Below are 24,870 nucleotides of genomic sequence, written 5' to 3'. Positions count from 1 at the left end.
AGCACTTTATTTCCTAGGAAGTCAACTAAGACTTTCTAAGATTTAAAGCTAAAAGTCTTTATTTTGATCCAGAAAGATAACTGTCTACTGGTGTTTCTTCGAGCTAGCTTTTCACTTTAAATACATTTGCTTTACCTTACTTCCTCTCCATCATGGCAGTGCCATCTTATGAAAACCTAAGTGCCATGGGAAAGCTGTTTCCTTCCCTCCCCCAATTTTCAATCTCTATAAAAACTTCACAGCCAAATTCTGAACGGACCAGAGGGGCAAGAATTCCTATTTAGGGCAAGAATGCCCTAAACTGGGGTCCATAACGCATGAGCTAAGCATGCAAATGTTAAGTGTTCCCACTTTTAATCCTTCTGGAAAATTCCAATTCTATTGCTTCTAAAAAGAGTTCATTAAAACTTCAGAAGATCAAGTTAGTCCTCTAAGCAAAAATGAATCTAAAAAAGGATATGGCTTGCTAAAAGAGCTTAGAAGCCCTGAGTACAATTGGCACCCAAGATCTTGGTCTTTAATACCATTCACCACTAAAAGAAACCAGGCTCCTAGGGGAAGAGGCTGATTCCGAGGCTGGAGCAGAAACACAAAGCAAGATAGCTTTGTCAGAAAATAAGGAATTACTCCCCACCAAATTAAAAAAAAAAAAAAAAAAAAGATACAGGCGCACCAGGACAAGAGAAGTCCACTGGCAAAATCTGAGACAATGTAGCAAAAAAAATAACGAGACAATAATGACTGGTTATAAATCATTGAAAAAACAAAAACTGATAAATCCATACTGAGAATATAAGAGAAACTTGGTCCCAAATGTTAAATGAGGAAGAAATGGTGGAGTTGGGGGAAAAAAAGATCAATTCGCAGCCATCACAGTCAAGAATGGTTCAGACAAGGATCAACAGAGAATGCTAAATCTAGGAGGAAACACTGACAGAGCAGGATATTCGCACCGTCTTAAAGTGTCTCCCTCTACAGACTGCTTATTAGTTGTGGGGGGAATAATAGTGGACTATACAATGTAGGAGTCAGAAAACACACTAAGTGCGTGGTCAAAATTCGCTAATATCACAAGGACAGATGCTTAATCATAGTTTGACAAGCGTTTTGTTCTGCACGATCGCGGGGACAAGCAGTCCAGCTAACGGCATATGGGGCAAAGGGATTCTGGAGGGTGTTTGTGTCTGGCCCCTAACAAATAAAGGGAGTGCCTATGATCTTAAACTAAGTTAGACCACACATTGTTTTCATTTTTCAAGCAGTGCCTCAAGCTGTCTAAAACCAGAAGAGCGCTAAGAAATTAGTCCTGTCACAGTATCAGAGGTTTGCTTCTATGAGAGCATCACAAGGCTTTTTGCTTTACAATGAATATCAAGTACTACATGATATACTCAAACTACAAATTGCTAATGACATAAAAAGAAAATTCTTTTTACTCAAAAACAGATGCTTAAACACCAATTCTACAGAGTTTCTTGTTTAAAAAGGAGCAAGACTAAGTTATCCCATCTGGCACCTACAAAAAGCTACTTTGTTTACATGGAGGGTATTAAGCCTTAATGCCCTAATAAAAAGTTAATTCTTCATCTAGAATGAATGGCCTTTTTTTCTATGAATCTGAAATGGTACTAGTTATACACCATTATTAGAAAAACTGAAAATAGTCACTTAAATCATCTTCTGTGGTTCTAATGAGGAGCCCCAGTTAAGAAAGGCTGGTTAGAAGAATTAAACTTCATAAACAATCGTGGATGTGGTCTCAAAGGGAGGGAGGAGTTACTTACATTTTAACTTTGGAGCCACATCAGTTATTCTAAGCAATTAAAGCTCCAGTAACAGTCAACTACTAAATCTGCTTTAAAGGTTAAAATTATACTTTACTTTCACACAGAATAAGTTTAGGTTTACCATTTCATTGATGATACATAGACTATTCATTATTCATGTGAAAAAGTTTAGCACAACCCATTAAGCAATAGACTGTTCATGAATAAATCAATAAAAACCTCAGTGTTCAAGAGAAGATAATGTAAAGGATAGAGCAAAGGGAAAATAGTCAAGAGACATGGATTCAAGCCCCAGCTCTTCCGTTTACTAATCATGAGCTTTAATGACTAAATGCACAAGAGATTTAACCAAGAAAAGCTTGAATTTCTTTATCTATAAAATGAGTTACCCCTGGCTGGTCACTAGCACTCTGTAACATTCTTGGATTCTATGATGGGCAGTAGGACACTTCAAATATTCTAACCCATTATCTCTGAAAATCACATAAAAGTCCAAGAAAGTCCAGGGTCCGTGTATCCAGAGATATATTCAAGACTGTGGCATTCACTGTTAGGTCACATGATTTAATATTTGGTAACCAAAAAATGATTACTATCAACAAATGTTTATTTATCAAAATGAGCTTTAGTGTCTTGGTATCTGGTGACTTAACACTCAGTTTCAACCGTTTATGAATAACCTCCAGCATGGAATCATCTATAATCCTGCTAAAGCGTGCCTCTGAACCAAACTCTAAGCTGAGGCGTGGGTCACCAGGTGCTGAGTGTCTAGCCTCACTCAGCTGATCTACCCAGGGTTTTTGTTCTCCCCTCCGCAACAAGTCTTGTGAAGTGACAAATGATTCCATCCTAAATGTTTTTAATTGAGCTGAAAAGAAAGCCAGGTGCTGGTGAAAGAAGTAGAATGAAAATGGTATGACTAAGAAAACGATGGTTCTTGGCCAGAAAAGAGAACTTTTAGGTAAACGAGAGAATGAGTGAAATTAAATGTGACAGTGGTGCCGAAGGCCCCAGAAGGCAACTCCCGTGAACGTCCAAGGACAGGAAGCATTACATTCTCAGTGCAATGTTCTTACACTCGTGCCCACGCTGCTGCATCTTTTTAAAAGCACATTCCTGGGGCCACGCCTCAATTCAGGGGCTACTACATCAACTCAACTCAAGTCTGGGAACCCCTTTCTATCACAAAACTGACAAGGCACACCAAGGCACCAATACTTCAGTAAAATACTTCAGTAAATATCACAGCAGCATTTGAATACAAAGGCCCTGTTTCTTATCTTTATAAAATGAATTCTTCATTCTTGATGCTTCATGCTTCCTAAATAAATTTTGTCATTCGTCCACCTCTCAAAACAAATGCCTGTTTCACATCTGTAGATAGACATCTGCAGATGCCTACATCCCATACAGCTACTTAAACAAATTAACACTCCCACTCTTCTTGCAGATAGCTAAACAAATTTAGATACTACAAATGTCAGCAGCACACAACAGAAGAGAGAAAGTAATATAAGAAATGGCTGATGAGTAAAAAAATTCATAGAACAAGAAATGTTTTAAAATAAGTGATGATTAAATAAGTGAGCATGACTTGTTTAATTTCTTAGAAAGAAGTTCCATAGGATCATGTCTTCAAAATCAAGTATATTTATCATACCATAACTGGGTTGGTCTGGCTGTGCAGTCTGAGCAACTAGATCTTTATTATGACGCAGAAACAGTATTGTGTTCCTCAGAGTGAGCGCATGGTCAAAGTACCTCTGTGCTTCCCCTTCACCAGTGCTCTGAACCTGAAACAAGAGAACGTACGGGTTGCAACAAAAACCACTCCCATGCCATTCATGCCAGTTTATAACCATAAAGTAGAAATCTTTAGACATTATTAAAAAATTAGCCTTTTCATACTGTGAAATTAGTTTTCTACTTGCTGTTTGGAAGAAATGCTATGACCAACCTAGACAGCATATTAAAAACCAGAGACACTACTTTGCCAACAAAGGTCCATCTAGTCAAAGCTATGGTTTTTCCAATAGTCATGTATGGATGTGAGAGTTGGACTATAAAGAAAGCTGAGCACCGAAGAATTGCTGCTTTTGAACTGTGGTGCTGGAGAAGACTCTTGAGAGTCCCTTGGACTGCAAGGAGATCCAACCAGTCAATCCTAAAGGAAATCAGTCCTGAATATTCATTAGAAGGACTGATGCTGAAGCTGAAACACCAATACTTTGGCCACCTGATGTGCAGAACTGACTCAATGGAAAAGACCCTGATGCCAGGGAAGATTGAAGGCAGGAGGAGAAGGGGACGACAGAGGATGAGATGGTTGGATGGCATCACCAACTCGATGGACATGCGTTTAAGCAGGCTCCAGCAGTTGGTGATGGACAGGGAAGTCTGGCATGCTACAGTCCACGGGGTCACAATGAGTCAGTCACAACTAAGCGACTGAACTGAACTGAAAAATCAGCCAATCAGAAATTTGCCCAGGCAGTACTGAAATACATATTAACCCCAATCTTGGTTGAGCTTCCATTTGACTACACTTTTGGAGGGTGACAGAAATTACCCCAACAAGTAAAACAACTTCAGCAACAAAGTAATGCCAAATTATAACATTATATGTTCCATATATGATTCAAACAGGGTGCTCAAAAAACTCTAAGATCTGTATATTCTGCTTTGTCTAGAAAAGCAGTCTAATCCATGGTCACCAATGATGCTACTATTTTATCACCCTGTTCACAACTCTGCAAGGGACAACAGAGCATGTGACTCAATACAGCTGTTTAGTATCGCTGAACATACAGCTTTAAATCACTAAGGATTCACTGAGCCCCTGTTCTGTGCTATGACCTCCTTAGGATGTAAGGACAGAGGAGTGGATGAACTCCTGCCTTCACTGGGTTTACATTTTAATGCATGTTCTTCTGACACTGAGTCAGTCACCTGTTTAATATGTAAAAGCACACACATTCCAGAAGCAGCAGAGAAAACAGAAGGCCAGGTCTACCGGAGGAAATAACTAATTATATTTGCATTACATTAACAAGATCAGCCAATTAAGTTTGATCAAGATGAAGCTTCTTAAAAAAAAGCTAAGAAACTATTTTTTAAAAACTAAACTTCAGACTAAAGGGCTTTTCCAAGAATGTCTATGTGGTAAAAAAAAAAAAACATATATAAAGCATAAAAGAGATCTTCCAATTTGCTGTACTTGATAAAAGACCAGCTGAAGTCAGAAAAATAAAAATCTGGAAAACATGTTAATATGTGTTAGAATATAAAAAATTTATCGGAAAAGGCAATATACAATAAAAAATGGGGCTAAACAAGATATTAAAAGCATTTAGGAAATAGTGAAAATATAAAGATAAAAGTTAAGGAGACAAATTCACAACAAGGATGATCTCAGGGACTAAAAAAGTAAAAATCCTATGGAGAAGGTGGGGAGGAAAAAAATGTCATGGTGTTTTTTTTGTTTTTTTTTGTTTTTTTGAGATATAAAGTACAAAATTACCAAACATTCTCTAACATACATGAGTTCATCACTAAAGCAAGGAAGGTACCAAAATTATTAGTCAAGGAACATATTAGACACACAAACTACTTGCTTAAAGAAGCACAGAGGACAGAATAAAATACTCAGGGAATGAAACACACCAAAAAGGTGATCAAGATTTAGAGTTAAGGAAAACTAGGCTGTACTCACAGGGAAAAGATGGTTAAAAACAAAAATGGCTGAAGTCTTCAAGATGCTAAAAGGGACAGTGAGAGTGGATATAAACACGACACCCAGGGACATTGTTCCAGACTAAGTGGAACAAAAATTTCAAATAAAATTGCTTAAGAGTAGATTTTTTAAGAGTTATGATGAAAAGAAAAAAAAAAAAAATTAAAGGCTATTTTGGAAAAGTGCATAAAAACTGCACACAGACTTTAAGATTTCTGTACCCCATTTCCTCATTATGTCAGATTATGCTAAGAGCTTAGATGAGGTAAATGACTCTTAAAATCACAAAATTCATTCATCCACTCAATATGTTTAAAACTAAATGACTGCCACAGTATTAGGGTGGGAATGAACAAGAATATACCAAAAATCTACATAACCAACAACTGATGTTTTATCAAGCAAGAAAAGAGTCCCAACACCCTGACATCCCATAAGCTACCTAGATTTACCTTTTCTAGTTCAATAAGAAAGCTGTCCAGAGACTCATCTGAGAGCTTGCCAACTTCAAACATTGTGACTGCATGGCTTTTCAAATTCTGCAATAAAGAAACAAAAACAAAACTGAAATGTACTTTATTTGAGCCTATTATTAGTAAGTTCTAGCTTTCTCTCTGAATGCTAAGCATCTTATCTTGATACTACGCTTTCCAATATATTTAACCTCAAGTGTGCATAAAGACTTGATTTTTCTAATTACAAAAGCAGCCCTCACTAAAAAGCTGCCACACTCCTCTAAAGAATATAAAACAAAGCTGGCTGCATTTTCAGGAATAAATTTAGTACTTAAAAAAAAGATATAAGAACACTGAATTATTATGTACCTAATCGTTAAACATTTTCATATTTAAATAAGAATTTGACTTACTGGTGAAAGGTTTCCCATCATTAAAAAGGCAGTAAGTGTTGAGTCAAATAGGAACGCGATACGCTTTGTGTATCCTGTAGACAGATTCAAACTGTTTATACTGGCTGTGTCTGCTGGGGGGATAAAAATCAGTTTAAAAATCAAGTAAATGAAAACTGTTCATTATTTATCATTTGGAGTAAGAATGTATTTCATTTCAGCTTTATTTAATAATTAAAAGTACATAATATAGGCAATACTGTAAGTCATAAGAGGTCCCAATTCTACCTTATCTCCAACATAGAGAAAGAAAAAAAATTTTTTTAAGCCATTCACTTGTGCAGTAAATTTTCTGAAAGTCAATAATAAACCAAGACTTGATCACTGTCAGATCAAATGACTACCTAGCTTAACCTCTGTAGACAAGTCGCCAGGCCCAGGGAACAGAGCTACCAAGGGCAGGAATAGAAGCCACTTGATTGTGCCCTTCTCCTCTCCCCACACAAGTGCAAGCCCCTGGTCCACTATGCTTTGTCCCTCTCTGCACCTAGAGGCCTTCCTGCACTCGCCAGCTGGCACTCTCTTAGCCGTTCTCAGCCCCAACACCATCTTCTCCACAAAGGCTCCCTAAACCCCTCTGGGCAAAAGGAGGGCTCTTCCTCTTTGCTCCCCACAAACACCAGAGTGCCTCTCATGCTGTGGTGGTTCTTACGGCTACATTCTCCAGACTGAGATTTTAGAAGGAAACTATTGTATTTCCTATCAATTTTATACCCCTAAGATCTAGCAACATATGGGTAAATAAATACTCAAAGATACATACTGAGTGAAGAAAATCCAGACCAAATCATAAATTAACCGTAAGCCTGGAGAGTTCGCTTTATGAGTGTATGTGCAGACACACGGCTTATTTACAGACAGGCTCAAGCTGAGTCACCGCTAACCTGGGTCTTCTTGACTGTTTGTATCCGTGTCAGTAGCCGATGAAGCTTCCTGTACAGGGCTCCTACTTTCCCCACCATCCCATGACAGGAGCATCTTCTGTGGATCTAAAGTACTCCTGTTGATGAAGAAAACAGTCACTTCTGAAAAACCACACAGATGACCATATACAAAAACAGCCACTAAAGTCAGTACTGAGCTTACAAACATTCACCTAAATCCACTCTTACATTCAGGCCCCAAACTGAGATGTAGCCCTAAAATATTCTGCACCCACAGCAAAGGTTCTTAACTAAACCCATGGACAGGCTTCAGAGAATACGAGAACATTTTAAATCTATATGTAACATATAGTATGAGCTCTCCTCTAGGGCAAGTGTCATAGTTTTCATACGAGTCTAAAAAAAATTCCAAAACACACAAGGTTAAACACCACTAACATATAGGGTTTAATCTGCTGAATAAATAAAATTTTGTTCATAAAATTGTATTTTTTTCCCCAAAACAAAAAACTCTCATACTAAATAAATGAGTTACTTTAATCTGTTTACGGATGGAACATTCTTCCACGATGAATGAAGTTGGTCCAAATTTATTACTTGTCCTTTCTTGTGGGCAAACCCCAATCGGCAGTACATTGATACAGCATTCTAAAAGGAATATAAAGGAAACGAATATCTGAAATAAACTAGACGTCAGAATGTCTGTAGACAAAAAAAACTATTATGGACTACGTTTATAGAGATCCTCAAATATTTTCATCCCATAGCCAGAAAAAAACGTTTTCAGTAGGCCTGGTCTTCCCCTAAGATCTCCACATAGGCAGCAGAGGGAAAGCCTCCAACCCTCTGGCTTGGCCCTCCCCAGATCCACACCCTCAAGAAGCAGGAGTTGTTGCTTTAACTGACATCACTGCAAGACACTGTGACTTCATTACAAGGCTCTGGTCAGGCTGCTCCCTGCTGGGCGCAGACGGGTGAGGCTAGCTTTCACTCCCTAGGGTGGGAACTTCAGGGTTCTGGCCTTGCTCTGCTCTACTTCCTCTGACAGCTAATAAGCAGCTCACTGCTTCCGCTTCTCAGTATCAAGACAAAAATCTATAATCCATTCAGTGCTCGTAACACGAGTGAAAAAGAGTAGGAAAATTACATACCTTCACCAGAGACAGGTCTATCTCAAGAACATTTGCAAGCTGGAAAATAAAATTAAAAATTATTTTACATTCCTAAAAATTATCAGTATATCATAATAAACAGCTACAGATAACTTCTCCATCATCAGCAAAATTTAAATTATCAATAATGGAAATACTGAATAAATTTGGTAGGCAGAATTTTCTTCTTTCCGTATCTTTAAGATACTTAGAGTAGTACAAATCCAGGCAGTGACCCTAATAACTTAGCATGAATTATAATTACTTGAGCTACTTTAATTAGAATTACTTAGCTTTAATTTTCTCATTTAAAATGAAAAAATTCTAGATCAATCATTTACAATGCTTTTACTATAAAGTCATATAAAGTTATTCAACCAAATTATAACTATATACATATGCAGGAAGTAACTTAAGAACAGTGACTTAAGTATATTAATAATTGAAAATCTAACCATGTACGGATTTTTTAAAATATTTTAGTTATATCATTAAATAATTTTATCCACTTGACACAAACTTATTTTATAATCTTGAAGCTAAACTCTTTCATAAGATGCTGTCACACTTACCTCTGCAACATTAGTATGCTCATCTATTGACACAAATATCTTATAGAGCAGAGTTTCAAAATAATCACCTTGTACTCGATTCATTACAAAACCTTCAAGAGGAGGAACTAAAATAAACAAAACAGATGTTTCTCAGTGATTTAATTTTATAAAAGAAGAAAGTTTAATTCAAATATCTATTCCAAAAGAGACCTCCAACTTAGGAAATGAATTCAGCTTTTGATTCATTTTATCAATTCCACTGCAAGTTTTTCTAAAACTCCCAAAGTAAAGGTCATATACAAAATGCTGTCTACACATAGTGGACTCTGATGGCAGAGCATAAACCCATAAAAGTAATTTCACCCCCAGGGACCACTCAGCATTCCTCAGGCAGAGAAGTGCTTACAGGCGTGGACTCAGTAGAAAGGCAGGGGGACTGTGGCTGCTTCAGGATGGGGAAGCCTGCCAAGGGTATGCTTTTGATCAGTCTTAGGCAGCAGGATGCCTGGTCTGAAGCAGAGAAACAAGGGCCGCGAGCTGCCATACTATACAAAACCAGGGGGACAGGAAGTATCAGCTCGTTGTCCTTCTCCCATCATCCCTGCTCCATCCTGACAAAAAGGGAAACCCATATGTGTGACTGCCACATTTATCACTGATGTAATTTGCTCTTTGGGGCTTTTTATTCTGTATCCTCCTTAATGGCAAGAGGGTCAAAACCTTTGTCAGCACAAGAGGCTGCCCAGTCGCTACTCTCCACCTGGCAGTTGTACTCACTTCTCTCCACCTCTTTGGTCCAGATGCCCTACTCCAATTTACTAGGCTGCTCTTCCCGACCATGAGGAGGCACTACGCTTGCCTTTGCCAGTCTCCCTTGTGTCCTCTGACCCTAACACTACCTCACTGCACCCAAAACCTAAAAGTATTCCCAAGAGAGAGCTATAAGACAAAACTCAAGTGAGCAAAATGAAGACACTGTGAAGAACCACAATGCACACATCAGGGTAGGCTACCCAAGTTACAGCTCTGTCTCATGGCATTTTCTGATTTGGTGCTACCCTATTTCTAATCAGCCAAGAACTGTTAAGGATCAAAGGTTTCTTTTTAGAAATATTTCAGCAATCCCATTTTTTAATATAATTAATTCTTTTCCTAACTATCAACTATGTGAATAAGAAGTGTCAAAATTTACTGAAATGCTTACTAAATGCCAGACTATACTACTAGCTGCTTTATATATACAATTTCACTTAATCCTCTTAATATCAAGAGTTGTTAAAAAGTATATCTTATCTTAGAGATGAAGAAACCAAGGCACTAAGAGGTCAGAAATACACAATTTACATTTGGGCAAAAAGAATGAGAAATTCTTTATCTCTACATAAAGAGATACAGAATAGTCTTCAATATATATTAAGTTAAAGAAGCAAAGCATGCGTTGGATACACCATCTATGTAAGAATAAAATCACACAAAAAACGATATATATATATTTGTGCATAGTATGTTTGTGAGAGAGTATATAGGCAACTTAGCAGTAGTGGCCGAGAGAGAAACTGAAACTCAGGGCAGGCATCAGAAACAGATGTTTTTATACTCTTTTGTAAGTTTAGGATTTTATAATCCTAATTATTGCCTACTCAAAAAGACATTAATAAAAATAAAGAAAAATACCTGGAAATAGCAAAGAAAATTATTTTTTTAAAAAATAAAGGACAAGGAAGGCCTGGGCATAAACACATATAAACACAAATAAAACATAAAGGTCAGGACACGCTGGACCACGACACCTCATGGAGGGAGTGTTTCTGTAATAAGCCCTATCACTCAGATGGTTAACAGTAAGGTTCCTGAAATGTTTTGACTCTTTATATATTTGATTACACAAGTATCTTAGAATGCAGATGATATCACAAACAAGAATAGCTAAAAGATACAATGGAAAACACATTTACAACACATAACCTTAATGTAACAAGTGCTTCTACAAATTGGCAAGAAATCTAACCTACAGAAAAAAAGCTCTACTGTGTTCAAAGATGTTAACCACATCACCAAAATAAATAAATAAGGAAATGATCTAAATAACCAGCAACAGAGCAATGGTTTAGTAAACTGAAACACTGTTGTTCTTGTTCGTTTGCTGTTTAGTTGCCAAGTGATGTCTCTTTTGCAATCCCATAGACTGTAGCCCACCAGGCTCCTCTGTCCATGGGATTTCCCAGGCAAGAACACTGGAGCAGGAACCATTTCCTTCTCCAATCAAACCTGTGTCTCTTGCACTGGCAGGAGGATTTTTTACCACTGAGCCACTTGGGAAGCCCCAAACTGAAATATACAAGGCTCTTAATACTGATTTAACTTGGGGAGGAGTGAAGAAGGGAGGAAGAGATAAGCCAAAAAAGACGGTCATTACATGAAAAAATAAGACACAGATATGTCTGGTAAAAATGAACAACATACAATTCTGTGATATAACTGAATACATGTAGAAACTTACGCAGTGAACAAGGTTTAAAAGATGACATAAATTTATAAAGACAGATTTGATTTAGGAGTTTAAGAAATTTACCTTGGATTTCTATTTTAATACAGTGTTTACACCATCATAAGATAAAAATAAAAAGAAGGAATTTAAGTAAAATCACCACAGTGTGCTGTAACGTAATGAGGAAGAAATAGTTTTCTTTGAAAAATTCTAACACAAAGATCCCAGGATGATGTGTGTCTAACTTATTAGGGTGATACACAGTGCCCAGCACCTAGCAGCCATTCAAAAAACGTTAAGAAATATGACCACATACTCACCTGCTATACAACTGTCATCAGATATTGGTACATCCAGATAAACAAATCCTTTGTTATATAAACCTACAGAAGCAAAAGTATCTTGTTTTAGATGAAACAGTAAACATTAGTAGTTTAAAAAAAAAAATAAAAACTTTATTCTTGATTTTCCATAAAAATAAAGATTCTTACAACTTAATGGTATGTGAAAAAGACAAGACAGAAGAAAAAAATTATTATCAAAGCTTTCAAAATCTTGGTTTCCCTCAAATGCTCAGAACTGAAAAATTTTTCTTATGATTCATTCACATAAATTTCTAATCTATGTGACTAATTACAGCCACACTGGAAAACAATGGACAAAGGTCACATTTCAAACAATACCACGCCTTAGGAAATATTACTATTCTTATCTAATTGATAAATAATTGCTACTAATTGTTGATGGCTTAAAATAAGTTTTTATGTTGACAGAAGACCATTTCTACTAACCACTTACTATGGACTACATTGTAATCTAGTGATCCAGAGAGTTGAGGGCCTGCATCAATGATCTTATCAATAGCGCATTTCTCAGGCAAAGTGCATATCTAGGAAAAGCAAAATATTTTCAATTAAGTTCTGTCCAAATTAACTAATTGATAAGTCTCCTCAAATCTATTTACGTTTAAACCAATAATTATATCTCATTAATTATATGAACTACCTGTAGTATTCATTCTTTACTCTAGAATTCAAACAGAAAAGGCTATGCACATAACCATCAATTAAGGTGCCAAAGTATGTTACCAACAGAACTCACAAAACAAAGTAATTTTAAGTGCTAAATACTTGCTGATAAGTAACATGTTCACTAATAAATACTAATATTTATCAACCCTTTTTGAATTGGAATCTGATCCACATACTGACTCTGAATCTCTCAAATCAAAAGCTAATTCACATGCCACTGGATTATTATCAGTGACAAGATCACTATCTTATGAAACAGTCTGATATCTTAATTGGAAGTAAATGCATTGAAGCAGAATTTCTAAGCCTTGCTCTCACTGGATTTATTCTGTCCTTGGAAGTAAAATAAAATGCAAATTAAAAAGAAGCTCACATGCTCACTTAATTTCTTCAGCCACAGGGATATGACTGGTCTCTAGGCACCTCGTCTACTGCTCCATCTCCTTCTCTAAATCAACATCTCTTCTTAAACGTATACAGCCTGTAACAAATGTGGTCTGACCACTGCAAATAGCATTTCCCTTGATCTTGACCTTAGTGCTTTATCAAGCACCTAACACTTGAGTATAGCATTTCAACAGTGATTTAAGAGCACAGCAAACTGTCCGAATTAAAACCCTGGATTTTACTCCACTGTGACTGGAGTCATTACTTCACTTCTCTGTGTTCATTTTCCTCACATATGAAATAGGCTACAAACAACCCCACACCATTGGGGTTGTTATGAGAATCAAATGAGACAATATAAAAGGCACTTGGAACAGTGCCTGGCACCCTGAGCACACACCAAGCGCTCAAAAAGTGTTATCAATGTTACTGCTGGTAGTTGCAGCATCACGTCAACTGTACATGAAACAGCCATCTAATTAAATCCCCAGATGACCGTACAAGAACCACATCAAGTCTCCCTCATTAATCAAGAGTATTTTCGAAACTTACCAATAGTCTCGCCTACTGAGATCATTTACAATTTTGAATTTAAGTTTAATTTCCTTCAGGAACACCAAATAGTGTCACGTTTTTAAAAAGTTCTGCAACTACAGTTAAATGTAATTTTTAAAAATAAAAATGCTTAATTTTTAAAGATACCTACCTTTATGTCATCTTCCGTGATATATGCAGCCTGCACCACCCACCAGGCCTCTATGGCAATTTCCACTGGCTTTACTGGTAAAAGATCACGCGCCGTTTTCCTTCTGAAAAATTTCTGCAATGGTTCAAATATCTGAGAATTTGCAATCATTCTAAAATTACTATTTTCTTTTTTATTAATATACTATAACAAGATCGTTTCTAACAGGCTAAATACCTTTTAAAATTCTCACGTTTTAAAATCTAATGTATTTTAGATATACTGAATGGAGAAAGTCATTCTTAAATTATTTCAAAATAAATTACTTCAAAACAGTATCATTAAATCTGAATCTAAATCCAGATATTTAAAAGAAACCCAGGTGAAAATGTGTATCAGTTTCACTCATAAACTGAACCCTGGGAGTGGAATGACTTAGGTTAGAAGATCTATGGAGCAGATTTTTAAAAATAAATGAAGCGTCCTATTCCTTGAACATTTTAAATTCAATAAGCACTTAAGCTATAACCTAGAGATACTGATGAGTTGTTTTTGTATTACTTCTGTATTAAGCATATTTTATTTGATCCAAGAAATCACAATTCAGTATTTCTACTACTTAAAAATTTAACAAGACTGTGTGATAAGAGGTATAAGAAATGAGAAAGAGAAACAACTAGCTTACCTTTGATGATCTGCACTGATTCATCAGATCAATGTATTGGTTTCTTCCTATGCCAAGAAGCCTTAGACCTAAAAGAAAGAGTCTTTCTTTTAAAATCATTTAATACATCTTGAAAAGTCAGTACACACACAAGTCTACCGGGAAAAAACCTTTTGACTTTCGTTCCTCTTTTGATTATTACTGACAATTAGGATCAAATTTAAAAGAAGTCTTCAAATGAAATACAAAAGAAAACCAATTGGGAGAGATAAATTCATGCTGACACTTTTGACAATGCTAAATGAGAAAATTTTTTAAAAGCAGAAGTCCTCCCAATTCCAGGAAGTCAAAATGTACTTCTCAGCAAAAGTTTCTTCTTAACACAACAGAACTGTCACATTTCAAATAGACACACTTCATTAAAATAAGTATAATAAAAAAAAGCAGAGAATTTTGTTAGGAAAAACCATGTATTGTGCTGCAAAAATACTGTGAGTGAATTTTCTTCCTCATTTAGTATACACCACAGCCCAAGTATGAAAAGGAACTTCACTCTCTAGAAAAAGACTAGTCCCATTTGTCTGATTCTGCCACTCCAAAATATCCTTCTCTTAGACATTTAAAACTAAATCTCATATTTGACTTATACCACCTGATAAAATTATCAATAATCTTGCTTATGTTCTCATCTTTCATGTTAAAATGCACACATTACAACACAGATAAGAGCACACATGTGCAAAGACACTAACCATTACCTGGCTCAGAGTAATACTTACAGTCAGCAGCAGTGAAATTGGGCAATGAATCATAACTTTTCTCACTGTTCATAATGTCCTTTTAAAAAGAAAAAAAAAAAAAGTAAATGTTAAATGCAAAATGTCCTTACACCAAACACTGAGATCAGAGTCTGGCAACCCAGTGCACACAGGTCACACAGTGGCACATACCACGTGGTCTCTTGTCTAATAACTGAAGGTCAGGCTTTCAGGTCTGGGTTCCTCACAGTGCTATGAAGCCCAGACAGGTGCCCTGCAATCTCTGCCCTGCAGAGGCTATGCAAGGAATACCTCCCTTCGAGCTCAGGGTTGCAGGCTCTCCACACTTCAAACCTGATTCTAGACTCGTACCCCAGGGCAAGAGAGAATCCCAAGAGAAGGCCTGACAATGGGTCACAGCACTGCCAACAAAGACCCAACGACTAAGTAGTCTTTGCTCCTCCGAGTCACAACCAGCAACTCAGACACAGTCAGTATCTGGCTTCTTCCAACCCTCATCTGTTTCTCCAGTAATAAACCAGCTGTTTACTGTGGGGATAAGACCCACTTTCAACCCAGGAGTTATACCCAATGGTTTAAGAACAGAAACCAGAGAATAGCAAGCATATGGATGGAAACTGGGACAAAAGCTCGCTCTGTTATCTCCCCTAAACCTGTGGACAACACCAGGAAAATAATCAGAGAGACAGCAACAACTATTCTACATACTGCTCAGCTGCCACCTTCTTTATGCTGCACTGGTTCCAGGGAAAGAGACTGACAGAAACTCAGCTGCCAGGCCTCAACCTTTACTTTGTATTTCCTCCAAAACAGGGACACACAGGAGACTGGGGCGGTAGCAATGCCTTGGAAAGGGGGCTTAAGAAGACAGGCAGAGGGAGCTCCTGTGAAGGCAGCCTTCCTGCAGGCGCCCAGCTTCTTCAGTTCTATGTGCCCTCTGCTCTTCAAGGGGCTAGTGAGCCCAGAACAGCAGCACTCAAACAGAATTAAATCACCAATGAATACCAGATAAATACTGCCCATCTTTACATAAAGCTCCCTTAAAAGCAGTATATGAACCAGTACTTAAGGTTATTCAACACAAGCCTAAACACTGCCTTTGGAAAAAGGCTAACACCTAAAAGTTAATAATCACAGAAAGATTAGCAGCCAGGACCAGTAATATATTTCTAGTCTTCTGACACATGCATTATATAATGTTGAGTCTATATCATCAATGATTCTTTCTACAGTTAGCAAATAGCTAAATACATTACGCTTCGAAGCTTAATGTTCAATTCTGTCAGCCACATTTTCAACTTTAACCACGTATTAAAAGCAATGAATTTTATACAAACTGTGCTAACATAAATGACTGATTAACCTACAAGAGCACAAGGGGTCAACAACATCTTCAAGAACACAGAGTAAGAACAGATACTTTCCCACTGTGAAAACACTGCTAAGGACACCTACTTGTAGCACAGCAGTTACCTTGTAAACAACTGTCCTTTCTACACTATCAGTTCAGAAACAACATCCACCGTGGCTGGGTGCCACAGAGCTGGGCATCAGCCACAAAGTGCCCGTGACACGAAGTCTCATCCCTCCCCTAGATTCATATAACCTGTAAACTCACCTCCATGATCCCAGTGTAATATGAGAATGGTGTTATCCTCAGGCCTTTCACCATGATGTCTGATAAATGGTAAGGGTACAGCATGAGATGATCTCGACTGTACTTCAACAGTTCCTCGTAGTACTTGCGTTCATCCTTCTTGACGTGCTTAACTGGGAGACAAAGGGAAATCCTCCAGTTTTATTTGACGTCTTACTAGTAAATGCAATGTTAAATTCTTTACAAGCTATTAATTAAAAATAAAAATATGTAAACTGGAAGAGAACAAATAAAACAACTTAAGCTGGAACAAAGAAACAATTATAGCACAAGAAACAGACTTCAGAGAATATAAGTAAAATGTATAATGGGACAGATAAGTACAAAAGTAATTCTTAACAAATCAAAAAGCAAAGAAAACGAGCATGGAATGTCTCCCCCCGCAAAACGAGCTAAAACCATCCAATCCCTTACTATGATACTTTACAAAATAGCCAATCTGAATGGCAGCTTTCTATGAAATCAAGTCTGTTTTAAAAAATTATCTGCTGGTCTTTGTGCTTTAAATGTAAAAAGACCTCTGAGTTCCATAGAATACACACTTCACATAGAAAACCTATCACTGAAATACTATGTTTAAAATAAGAGCAACAAATGGGAGGGAAGATCAGCAGGGCAACAGAATAATCTGACAAATAAAAGGCAAACATTAAAACAGAGAAGTTAAAAAAAAAAGTGGAGCCAATTATATTTAAAATTTGTTCCAATTATTATAGAAAGAGGCTTCATTAAAGTTACATTATTTGGAAAATTTATAGAAAACAAAACAAAAAACTCAAAGTCAAAAATCAAGAAGTAATGCAATTCTTTCTGGCATATTTTCTCACATCAAGTAAAAAAGAGGACATCTGAATCAAAATTAGTACTCTGTAGGTAAAATAAATCTATAAACAAGACTCCAGAAAATAATTTTCACTGGAATTAGAAGGAAAAATCTACTTGCTAATGCAAATTATTGTTAAGTGTAATGGGTCATTATAGAATTTCATAAAGTCTGTACATGAAACGATTTCAGTACTATGAAATATGGTGAAAAGATAGGAGAGATTTATGAAAATGATAACTCTGTAACAGTCAATTCTATCTCAATGTAAAAATGGCTCTACTTACCTAAGTTATTTCTATATCGTAACTGATTGCGGATACTGTACAGGACAACCTGCTTCTCATATTCTCTCTGTGAATTTCCAAGACTCTAAAAAAAAAAATTCAAATAGATTTTAAATAACTAAACCAAAGTACTCTCCCTCCTTAAAATTTCAATACCATGCCCCCCAATTTTATCCTGGAATCTCTAAGTTCAAGAACTGAGTAAAGGTTTTCTTAAATTTTATCATACAAACTTTTCTGCAATGGTATTAGAGCAAAAAAAAAAAAAAAAAAATGTGTTTATCTTCAGTCTGCCTTTCTGAAAGGATTTAATGACACTATCTAAAGTATTTTATAAATAAAGAGCAGTCAGAGAGCATAACTGCACTTAAGTTAACAAAAAACTAAATTTTACTAATAAACATTTCCTTCTTACCGGTTTCCAATTTGTGTGAATGAGGATGGATGGTTTCTTGCACCTACATTTTTTTAAAATTTAAGAATGGCCACTAGGAACAGATCCCTGTCTGGTAACTACTTGCAGTTGAAGGCTATGATTATTAAAAATTAAGATTTCTGAGGAATATATATTTCAAATGTACCTCTAAATAAGATTATTTCTTAAAAACGTCATCTAATGGTCTCATTAGAAAACATTTAGACAATTCTAGAAAATAGAGTTGTCTAAATTTCCAATATATTTTTTAATGAGCAAAATACTTTCTAGCTGTGAACTTAGTGTTATAAGTTTAAAATTGGTTTTTCATGAAAGCAAAGTGTAAGCTGGTCTGATTAGAGTTAACATTACACTCAATGTGAGACCATAAACTACATGTAATATGTGACTGCTGCTGCTGCTAAGTCGCTTCAGTCGTGTCCGACTCTGTGTGACCCCATAGACGGCAGCCCACCAGGCTCTCCTGCCCCTGGGATTCTCCAGGCAAGAATACTGGAGTGGGTTGCCATTTCCTTCTCCAATGCATGAAAGTGAAAGTGAAGTCGCTCAGTAGTGTCCGACCCTCAGCGACCCATGGACTGCAGCCCACCAGGCTCCTCCGTCCATGGGATTTTCCAGGCAGAAGTACTGGAGTGGGTGCCATTGCCTTCTCCGATGTGACTGCTATCCCCTTTCTAATTATTAGCCATGATCTTTCCAATATACTATAAAAAAAAAAATCTTAAGAGATTAATGGAATATTCATTGGAAGAACTGATGCTGAAGCTGAAACTCCAACACTTTGGCCACCTGATGCAAAGAACTGACTCACTGGAAAAGACCCTAATACTGGGAAAGATTGAAGGCAGGAGGAGAAGGGGATGACAGAGGATGAGATGGTTGGATGGAATCACCAACTTGATGGACATGAGTTTGAGCAACCTCCGGGAGTTGGTGATGGACAGGGAGGCCTGGTGTGGTGCAATCCATGAGGTCGCAAAGAGTCAGACACGACTGAGCTACTGAACTGAAGAGATTAATGACAGAAAAGATTAGAGGATTCAGTTACTATACTTCTTACTCGTAGGTTTTTGACAGCCAAGGCAAATGTCCACATACATACTTTCATTTAAGGCCATCTTCATAAGACAGATGACATACATCTAACTGGTACATAACTGGAACTATTGGTGGGTCTATTTAAGAAAAACTATTTAAGAAAAAAGGGACATAATGTGAGAAAACTAAAATGCTGAAATGTATGTGCTTACATTATTTTCATCCACTTTAACATTACAGGTAGTTAGAAGTTAAAGCTTATCACAGAGAAACTGCTCTCCCATCTCTGATGCAGCCCCAAAGCCAAGCTCAGGACCGAAGATATTTAGGGGATTCAAAATACCAGGCTTTCTGTAAAACTTTTAAAGGATCTCCTCTAGCTCTACTGCTAAATTCTCAAGGAACACAAAACACACATACACACACTCACTCACTCACACAGCAGACAATCTGCTAAAATCTTAGCAACTCGCAAACTTGAGGATTTGCTCTTCTGTTTCAAAATAAGCCCCTTAATTTATCCTAACTTACAACCATTTTCTTCCTTTAAAATTCTGTTCCTGGTTAAGTCCAGGATAAAAAGTATAAATCAAACCACTTACACAAAATATAAGGGCCCTGTTATTTGTAAGCTAATTAGAGAACAGAGCTATTAAACATCTAAGTCTTTGCCATAGTCATTAAGTAATGACTGGTTCTGATCAATACATATGTGCACGCACAAATAACTAAAAGCTACATTAAAAGCTGATTCTATTCTTCACTACCCTGGTACATAAAATATTAACTGCTATGTTCACAAAGATTCTTTACCTTCTCTTCCACTCCTACCCCAAATTTCCCACCATTCACATTTTAAAACACTGTTGCCCCTATAGGAGGCAACTAAAGAAAGGTCGTTTTCCTCTGAGACAGTGCTGACCCTGCAGAAACTCCAACCAGGTCTGACAAATGAAGCTGGGCCGCATATAAAAGGAACTGTAACAGATGGAGTGCCACAGAAACTGGCTGCAAAACATCCACTGTGCATCAGATTAGCATAAAGCATTTTTTTCTGAAGCTTTTGCTCCACAAATCCTGTCCCAATATGCACCCCCCTCAAGGAAGTACATAGTATTTTTTTTTTTAATTGACCCTCATTGGATCACACAGAATCACATCATAAAATCTCCCTTCAAATAAAACAACTATGAATTGTTTTGAACAATGAATACTGGTAAACCTATAGTTTTACCAGTAATCCTCAAATCCTCAAAAATCCCCCCCCCAAAATCCTCAAACAATGGTGTGATCCACAACTTTTCAATATATTCTTGGAAGTCTAGTATAGCTCACACCAAGTAAAAAAAACCTTTCATCTGATTTACATTTAAACAAATGTAATACATTTTTAAAAATTAAAAAAAAAAATCTGAGTCACCTTCCCCCAGCTTTCAGAAATTAACATCTTCCAAATTAAATGCCTCAAAACTTACTGGAAACTCTTATCAAGGTACTTAGTATCTGTTAACACCAAAAAAAAAACAAAAAACCCAAATTCTTTTCACACAAAGACTATTTCCCACTTTTAAACTGACTTTAGCTCCAGGAAAAAAATCTCAAACTGATGCTATCATTCCTTCACTCCAGAAATATTTACTGGAAGACAACTACAGCCCTATAGACAAGAAATACAGTGCTGGGGGTCATCTACTCTAGATTTAGGTCGGGGAAACCGTCCTGGAGGAGTTAACATCTGGATTCCAGAAGCAACAAGTAATCTTTGGCGACAAGTGGTAAAATGGCTGGGTTTGCATTTTAAAAACCTCACCCCAGTATAGGATGAGGAATGGATAGGAGGGTCTTTTTCTGAAGGCAAGAGACCAGAGAGAACGCTGATGTAGTAAACCAAGGTAGAGCCTGACCTAGGAAAACAGAGCAAGGCTAAGTCCATGAAGTAACTTGTACAGAGGGGTTTTCCAACACCTTCAACAAGTGGAAGCTTTATCCTACTGTAAAATATCAATTCTTTTAATTGATGTTACCAAAAGAAGTTTTAATTTAATGTCATGTTTGTACCAGATTGTAACACTGGAGATTATTTTTAATAGTTGTGACTAAGGTTTAGAAAGGCTTTGCCAACACTAATTAAGATCGATTATTTCTATTGGACATAATGGAATCATCCATCTCTTGTCTATTAAGCTACATTTATTTTTGTGAAAGGAAGAGTAAACATGGAAACAAAGGCTTACTGGTTCTTGCAGTTGTCTTGCCATATGCCACAAAACTTTAAAAACACAAAGTGTCCATCAAGGCCCTCATTCAAGTTTAACAAGAGAAGGTTTAGAGCTTTCTGGCGCTTTCCTCCAGGTTTAGAGCTTTCTTCTTGCTGTTCAAGATTAATGTCACAAGGGCAGCCACTGCCACCCAAGAATTCGGAGTTCCTTAAATTTATCTTTCCACTTTCTTGTGTTTTTGGTATCTTGAAGTGAAAGCATTTTCTCTGCCACATGATACACTGCCAGAACCTTAAATTATTATTTCCTGGAACTAAGACCCCAAGCTGAGAGCTGCAGCAAAGTAACAATCTGTATACCATCACCACCACCATCCCAAACCCTCCAAATATGCCAGTGTTCAGAACTAGTGGAAAACAGAATTTCACTCCCAAACAAGTAAAATGGTGGGAACTTGAAGGTCAACCACTGACCAGAAAAAAACAGTACTTTGTATACAGCACTCATCGCTCCCTTCGTAAGCTTCACCACCACTCGCCATATCATGTATTTACTCATTCGTTTACTGTCTGTCTTTTCTAAAATGTAAGCTCCATGAAGACAGGACTTGCCTTGTGTTGACTGCTGCAAATTACCCGCACCTCAAACAAGGCATAGTACATAGCAGGTCTTCAACAGATATCTGCAAAACTGAGTCAAAATGACTCTCAAGCATTTGAGAACTACTTCTGAGGGAAAAAAGGCCAAACCTCCTTGTCACTCTCTTGTTGCACCATCTCTAATAAACCCACCTCGTCGGGAGGCTAAAGTCCAACAAAAGTAGGAAAGCTCTTCAAAATCCGGCCCTGACAGCTCCCACCCCCAATCACTAACCAATCCCCACCTCCGGATTGTGAAAGCACGCTTTCACTCATCTAAGCTTTTTTAAAATGACCTCTCTCGTTGGAAAATCTTTAATCCCCCTCTTTTCTAGCTATCTCTTATTTGTCTTTTAAAACCCATTTTAAATGCCTCTCCTACACATTCTCCTGATACTCCATTGACAGTTTCTGAGTCCCTCCTCTGTGCGCGCCCCTACACTATGATGCTGGTTCGTGTGAGCAGCTATCAGCCTGTAACACAGTAATTTGTTTCTCATCCCTTTGCCACCATCCCCAAGTTCTGAAGATCAGGAGCTGTGTTTCAAATTTGTTTCGAAGGTGTCTAGCCCAGTGCCTGGTGAAACGAAGACCGCGTGCGAAGGCGCCAGGCGAGTACAGTGGACACCATTCCATCCCATTTCGCAACAGCCCCATCCTGCCCTTGCGGCCCCAGGGCCACCCCCTCCCCAGCCGCGGGTTTGGGATCGGTTAAATCCAGACCCTTAGCGGGGGCAAGGCCGGGAGGGAGCTCAGAGGCGCGCTAGCAGTTGGCGGCGGGGCGGGACCGTGTCCCCAGCTTCCGTACCTGCCTCACGTTGGCCGGCAGCTTGCTCCATGGGTAGTTGTGCCGGATGTGGAACTCCACGTCTATGTTCATGATGCCGGGAGCCTAGGCGGGCGGCAGCGGCCGGGACCGCCGCTGGAACGACGCCTCCCGCCTGCCCGCCCTCGGCCCGTCCGGGGAGCCCGCGGGAGGCCCCGCGCCTCACACTACGGACGGCCAGGGCTGCCCCATGGCCTGGGCTCCCGACAGCTCGGCGCGGCCCGGGCCACGGGGCACGGGAGCAGTGGAAAGGGGCGGCCGGACACCTCGGCGGCTCCAAGTTTCTTCCTAGTTTCGGGCTGGCCGGAAATGGCTTAGGGTGTGCGTCACTTCCGCTCGGAGCGGGGCCGAGGGGCGGGGCCGGGGCTGGCCTGCTGCTCAGCCCCCTGCACGCGAGTGGACCCTGCAGGTGGAGCCCGTGGTACCCGGATAGTGACTCCCTGTCCGCGCGCCCCATATCCCTCTGTTAGTCTCTGGATGAATCATTTGGGTTTGTAGTGCCAGTGCTGGATGACCCACTTTCCCCAAATGTGAGCCCGGGTGGCCCTGGAGCAGGTGGCTACAGGCACTCGGGTGGGATACCTAGAAGGAACGTCTTGGGATGGGGGCCATAGCCGACTTTAAAAAGTACAAGAGCGGTGAGGTCCAGGGGGCCCCCCAATAGCCAACCCTGAACCGAGGCCAGGGGAAAGGGGTCCAAGCTCATGAAGGAATGTGTAAGTCAGCTGTCCCCACAGTGGAGTGGTAGAGCAAAGGGCTAGTGATCCTTCATCTCCAACTGGTAGTTGTTGTATCTTGTGCAAGAGAAACAACTGGACTCTCCTTCAAAGCGGAGAAGGCAATGGCACCCCATTCCAGTACTCTTGCCTGGAAAATCCCATGGACGGAGGAGCCTGGTAGGCTATAGTCTATGGGGTCGCACAGAGTCGGACACGACTGCTGCAACTTAGCAGCAGCAGCAGCAGCAGCAGCTCTTTCAAAGATCCAAATGCTCGTTTTGTTTTGTGGACTGCCCTGCAGCTTTCAGGATCTTAGTTCCCCCACCAGGGACTGAACCTGTGTCCTCAGCAGTGAATGGCAGAGTCCTAACCACTGGACCACCAAGCAGTTCCCACAAAGGTCCAGATTCTTACATTGTAGGACTTCAGGGAATGTTAAACAGCTGGTGCTGATGTGGGAGAGGCTGGGAGGGAATCTTAAGATAAACATTCTTGCATACAGCTGCTCTGCTCCTTACAGATGTCTCCAGAGTCGCTTTAAAAGGCAGAAATTCAGCCTATCTTAATTTCAATTCTGTTGGGAAGATCTTTGTGAACACTTTTGTCCAGAATTTTTTATGCTGGCTAAGCAAATTCATGACCTTTGTTACTGGCAAGTAGCCATAGACCAGTTCAGTATTTTTGTGACTACATTTCAGCTTTAAACAATGGTTTTAAATAATATTCTATTACACACATGCCAGATATATAACTTGGAAAGTTTTATGATGCCTAGGGCACAGCTCAGCAGCTGGCCAGTCCAACACATAGCAGGGACCTCATTATGTCTGATGAGTTGAAACAAATGGGCTTCTCAGGTGGTGTAGTGGTAAAGAATCAGCCTGCCAATGGAGGAGATGCAGGAGACACAGGTTCCATCCTTGAGTCAGGAAGATCCCCTGGAGGAGGAAGTGGCAACCCACCGCAGTATTCTTGCCTAGAGAATACTATGGACAGAGGAGACTGGCGGGCTGCAGTCCATAGGGTCACAGAGTCAAGAGTCGGACATGACTGAAGCAACTGAGCATGCAGGCATGCACTGGGTCTTCTTAATTGCAGCATGTAGGATCTTTTTTTAGTTGCAGCATGTGAACTCTTGGTTGCTAGTGGCATATGGGATCTAGTTCCCCAACCAGAG

At 38.8% G+C, this 24,870-nt stretch overlaps 1 protein-coding gene across 5 annotated transcripts in view; it reads right to left on the bottom strand.

The window, feature by feature from the left end:
* The window catches only part of FAM91A1 (family with sequence similarity 91 member A1), a 40,499-nt gene extending 17,208 nt beyond the window's left edge, over positions 1-23,291 (bottom strand). The window contains exons 1-15 of one of the 5 annotated variants that reach the window (XM_025265463.3): positions 22,957-23,291; positions 17,818-17,902; positions 16,669-16,820; positions 15,051-15,108; positions 14,293-14,360; positions 13,629-13,760; positions 12,303-12,393; positions 11,825-11,887; positions 9,035-9,141; positions 8,463-8,501; positions 7,847-7,959; positions 7,312-7,427; positions 6,389-6,501; positions 5,973-6,059; positions 3,448-3,580 (exon numbers count right to left, since the gene is read on the bottom strand). In XM_025265463.3, coding sequence (XP_025121248.3) covers positions 3,448-3,580; positions 5,973-6,059; positions 6,389-6,501; positions 7,312-7,427; positions 7,847-7,959; positions 8,463-8,501; positions 9,035-9,141; positions 11,825-11,887; positions 12,303-12,393; positions 13,629-13,760; positions 14,293-14,360; positions 15,051-15,108; positions 16,669-16,820; positions 17,818-17,902; positions 22,957-23,028 — 1,429 coding nt within the window. In that variant the 5' untranslated portion in view covers positions 23,029-23,291. Of the gene's footprint in view, positions 1-3,447; positions 3,581-5,972; positions 6,060-6,388; positions 6,502-7,311; positions 7,428-7,846; positions 7,960-8,462; positions 8,502-9,034; positions 9,142-11,824; positions 11,888-12,295; positions 12,394-13,628; positions 13,761-14,292; positions 14,361-15,050; positions 15,109-16,668; positions 16,821-17,817; positions 17,903-22,956 lie in introns of those variants that run through there. The other 4 variants (XM_025265464.3, XM_025265465.3, XM_006042559.4 and 1 more) reach the window with 4 other exon arrangements.
* Between the last annotated feature and the right edge of the window lie 1,579 nt (positions 23,292-24,870).

The sequence above is a fragment of the Bubalus bubalis genome, chromosome 15 (genome assembly GCF_019923935.1).
Source record: "Bubalus bubalis isolate 160015118507 breed Murrah chromosome 15, NDDB_SH_1, whole genome shotgun sequence".
Lineage (NCBI taxonomy): Eukaryota > Metazoa > Chordata > Mammalia > Artiodactyla > Bovidae > Bubalus > Bubalus bubalis.
Note: the sequence above shows the minus strand (reverse complement) of the source record. Positions and strands in the feature narration are given on the sequence as shown.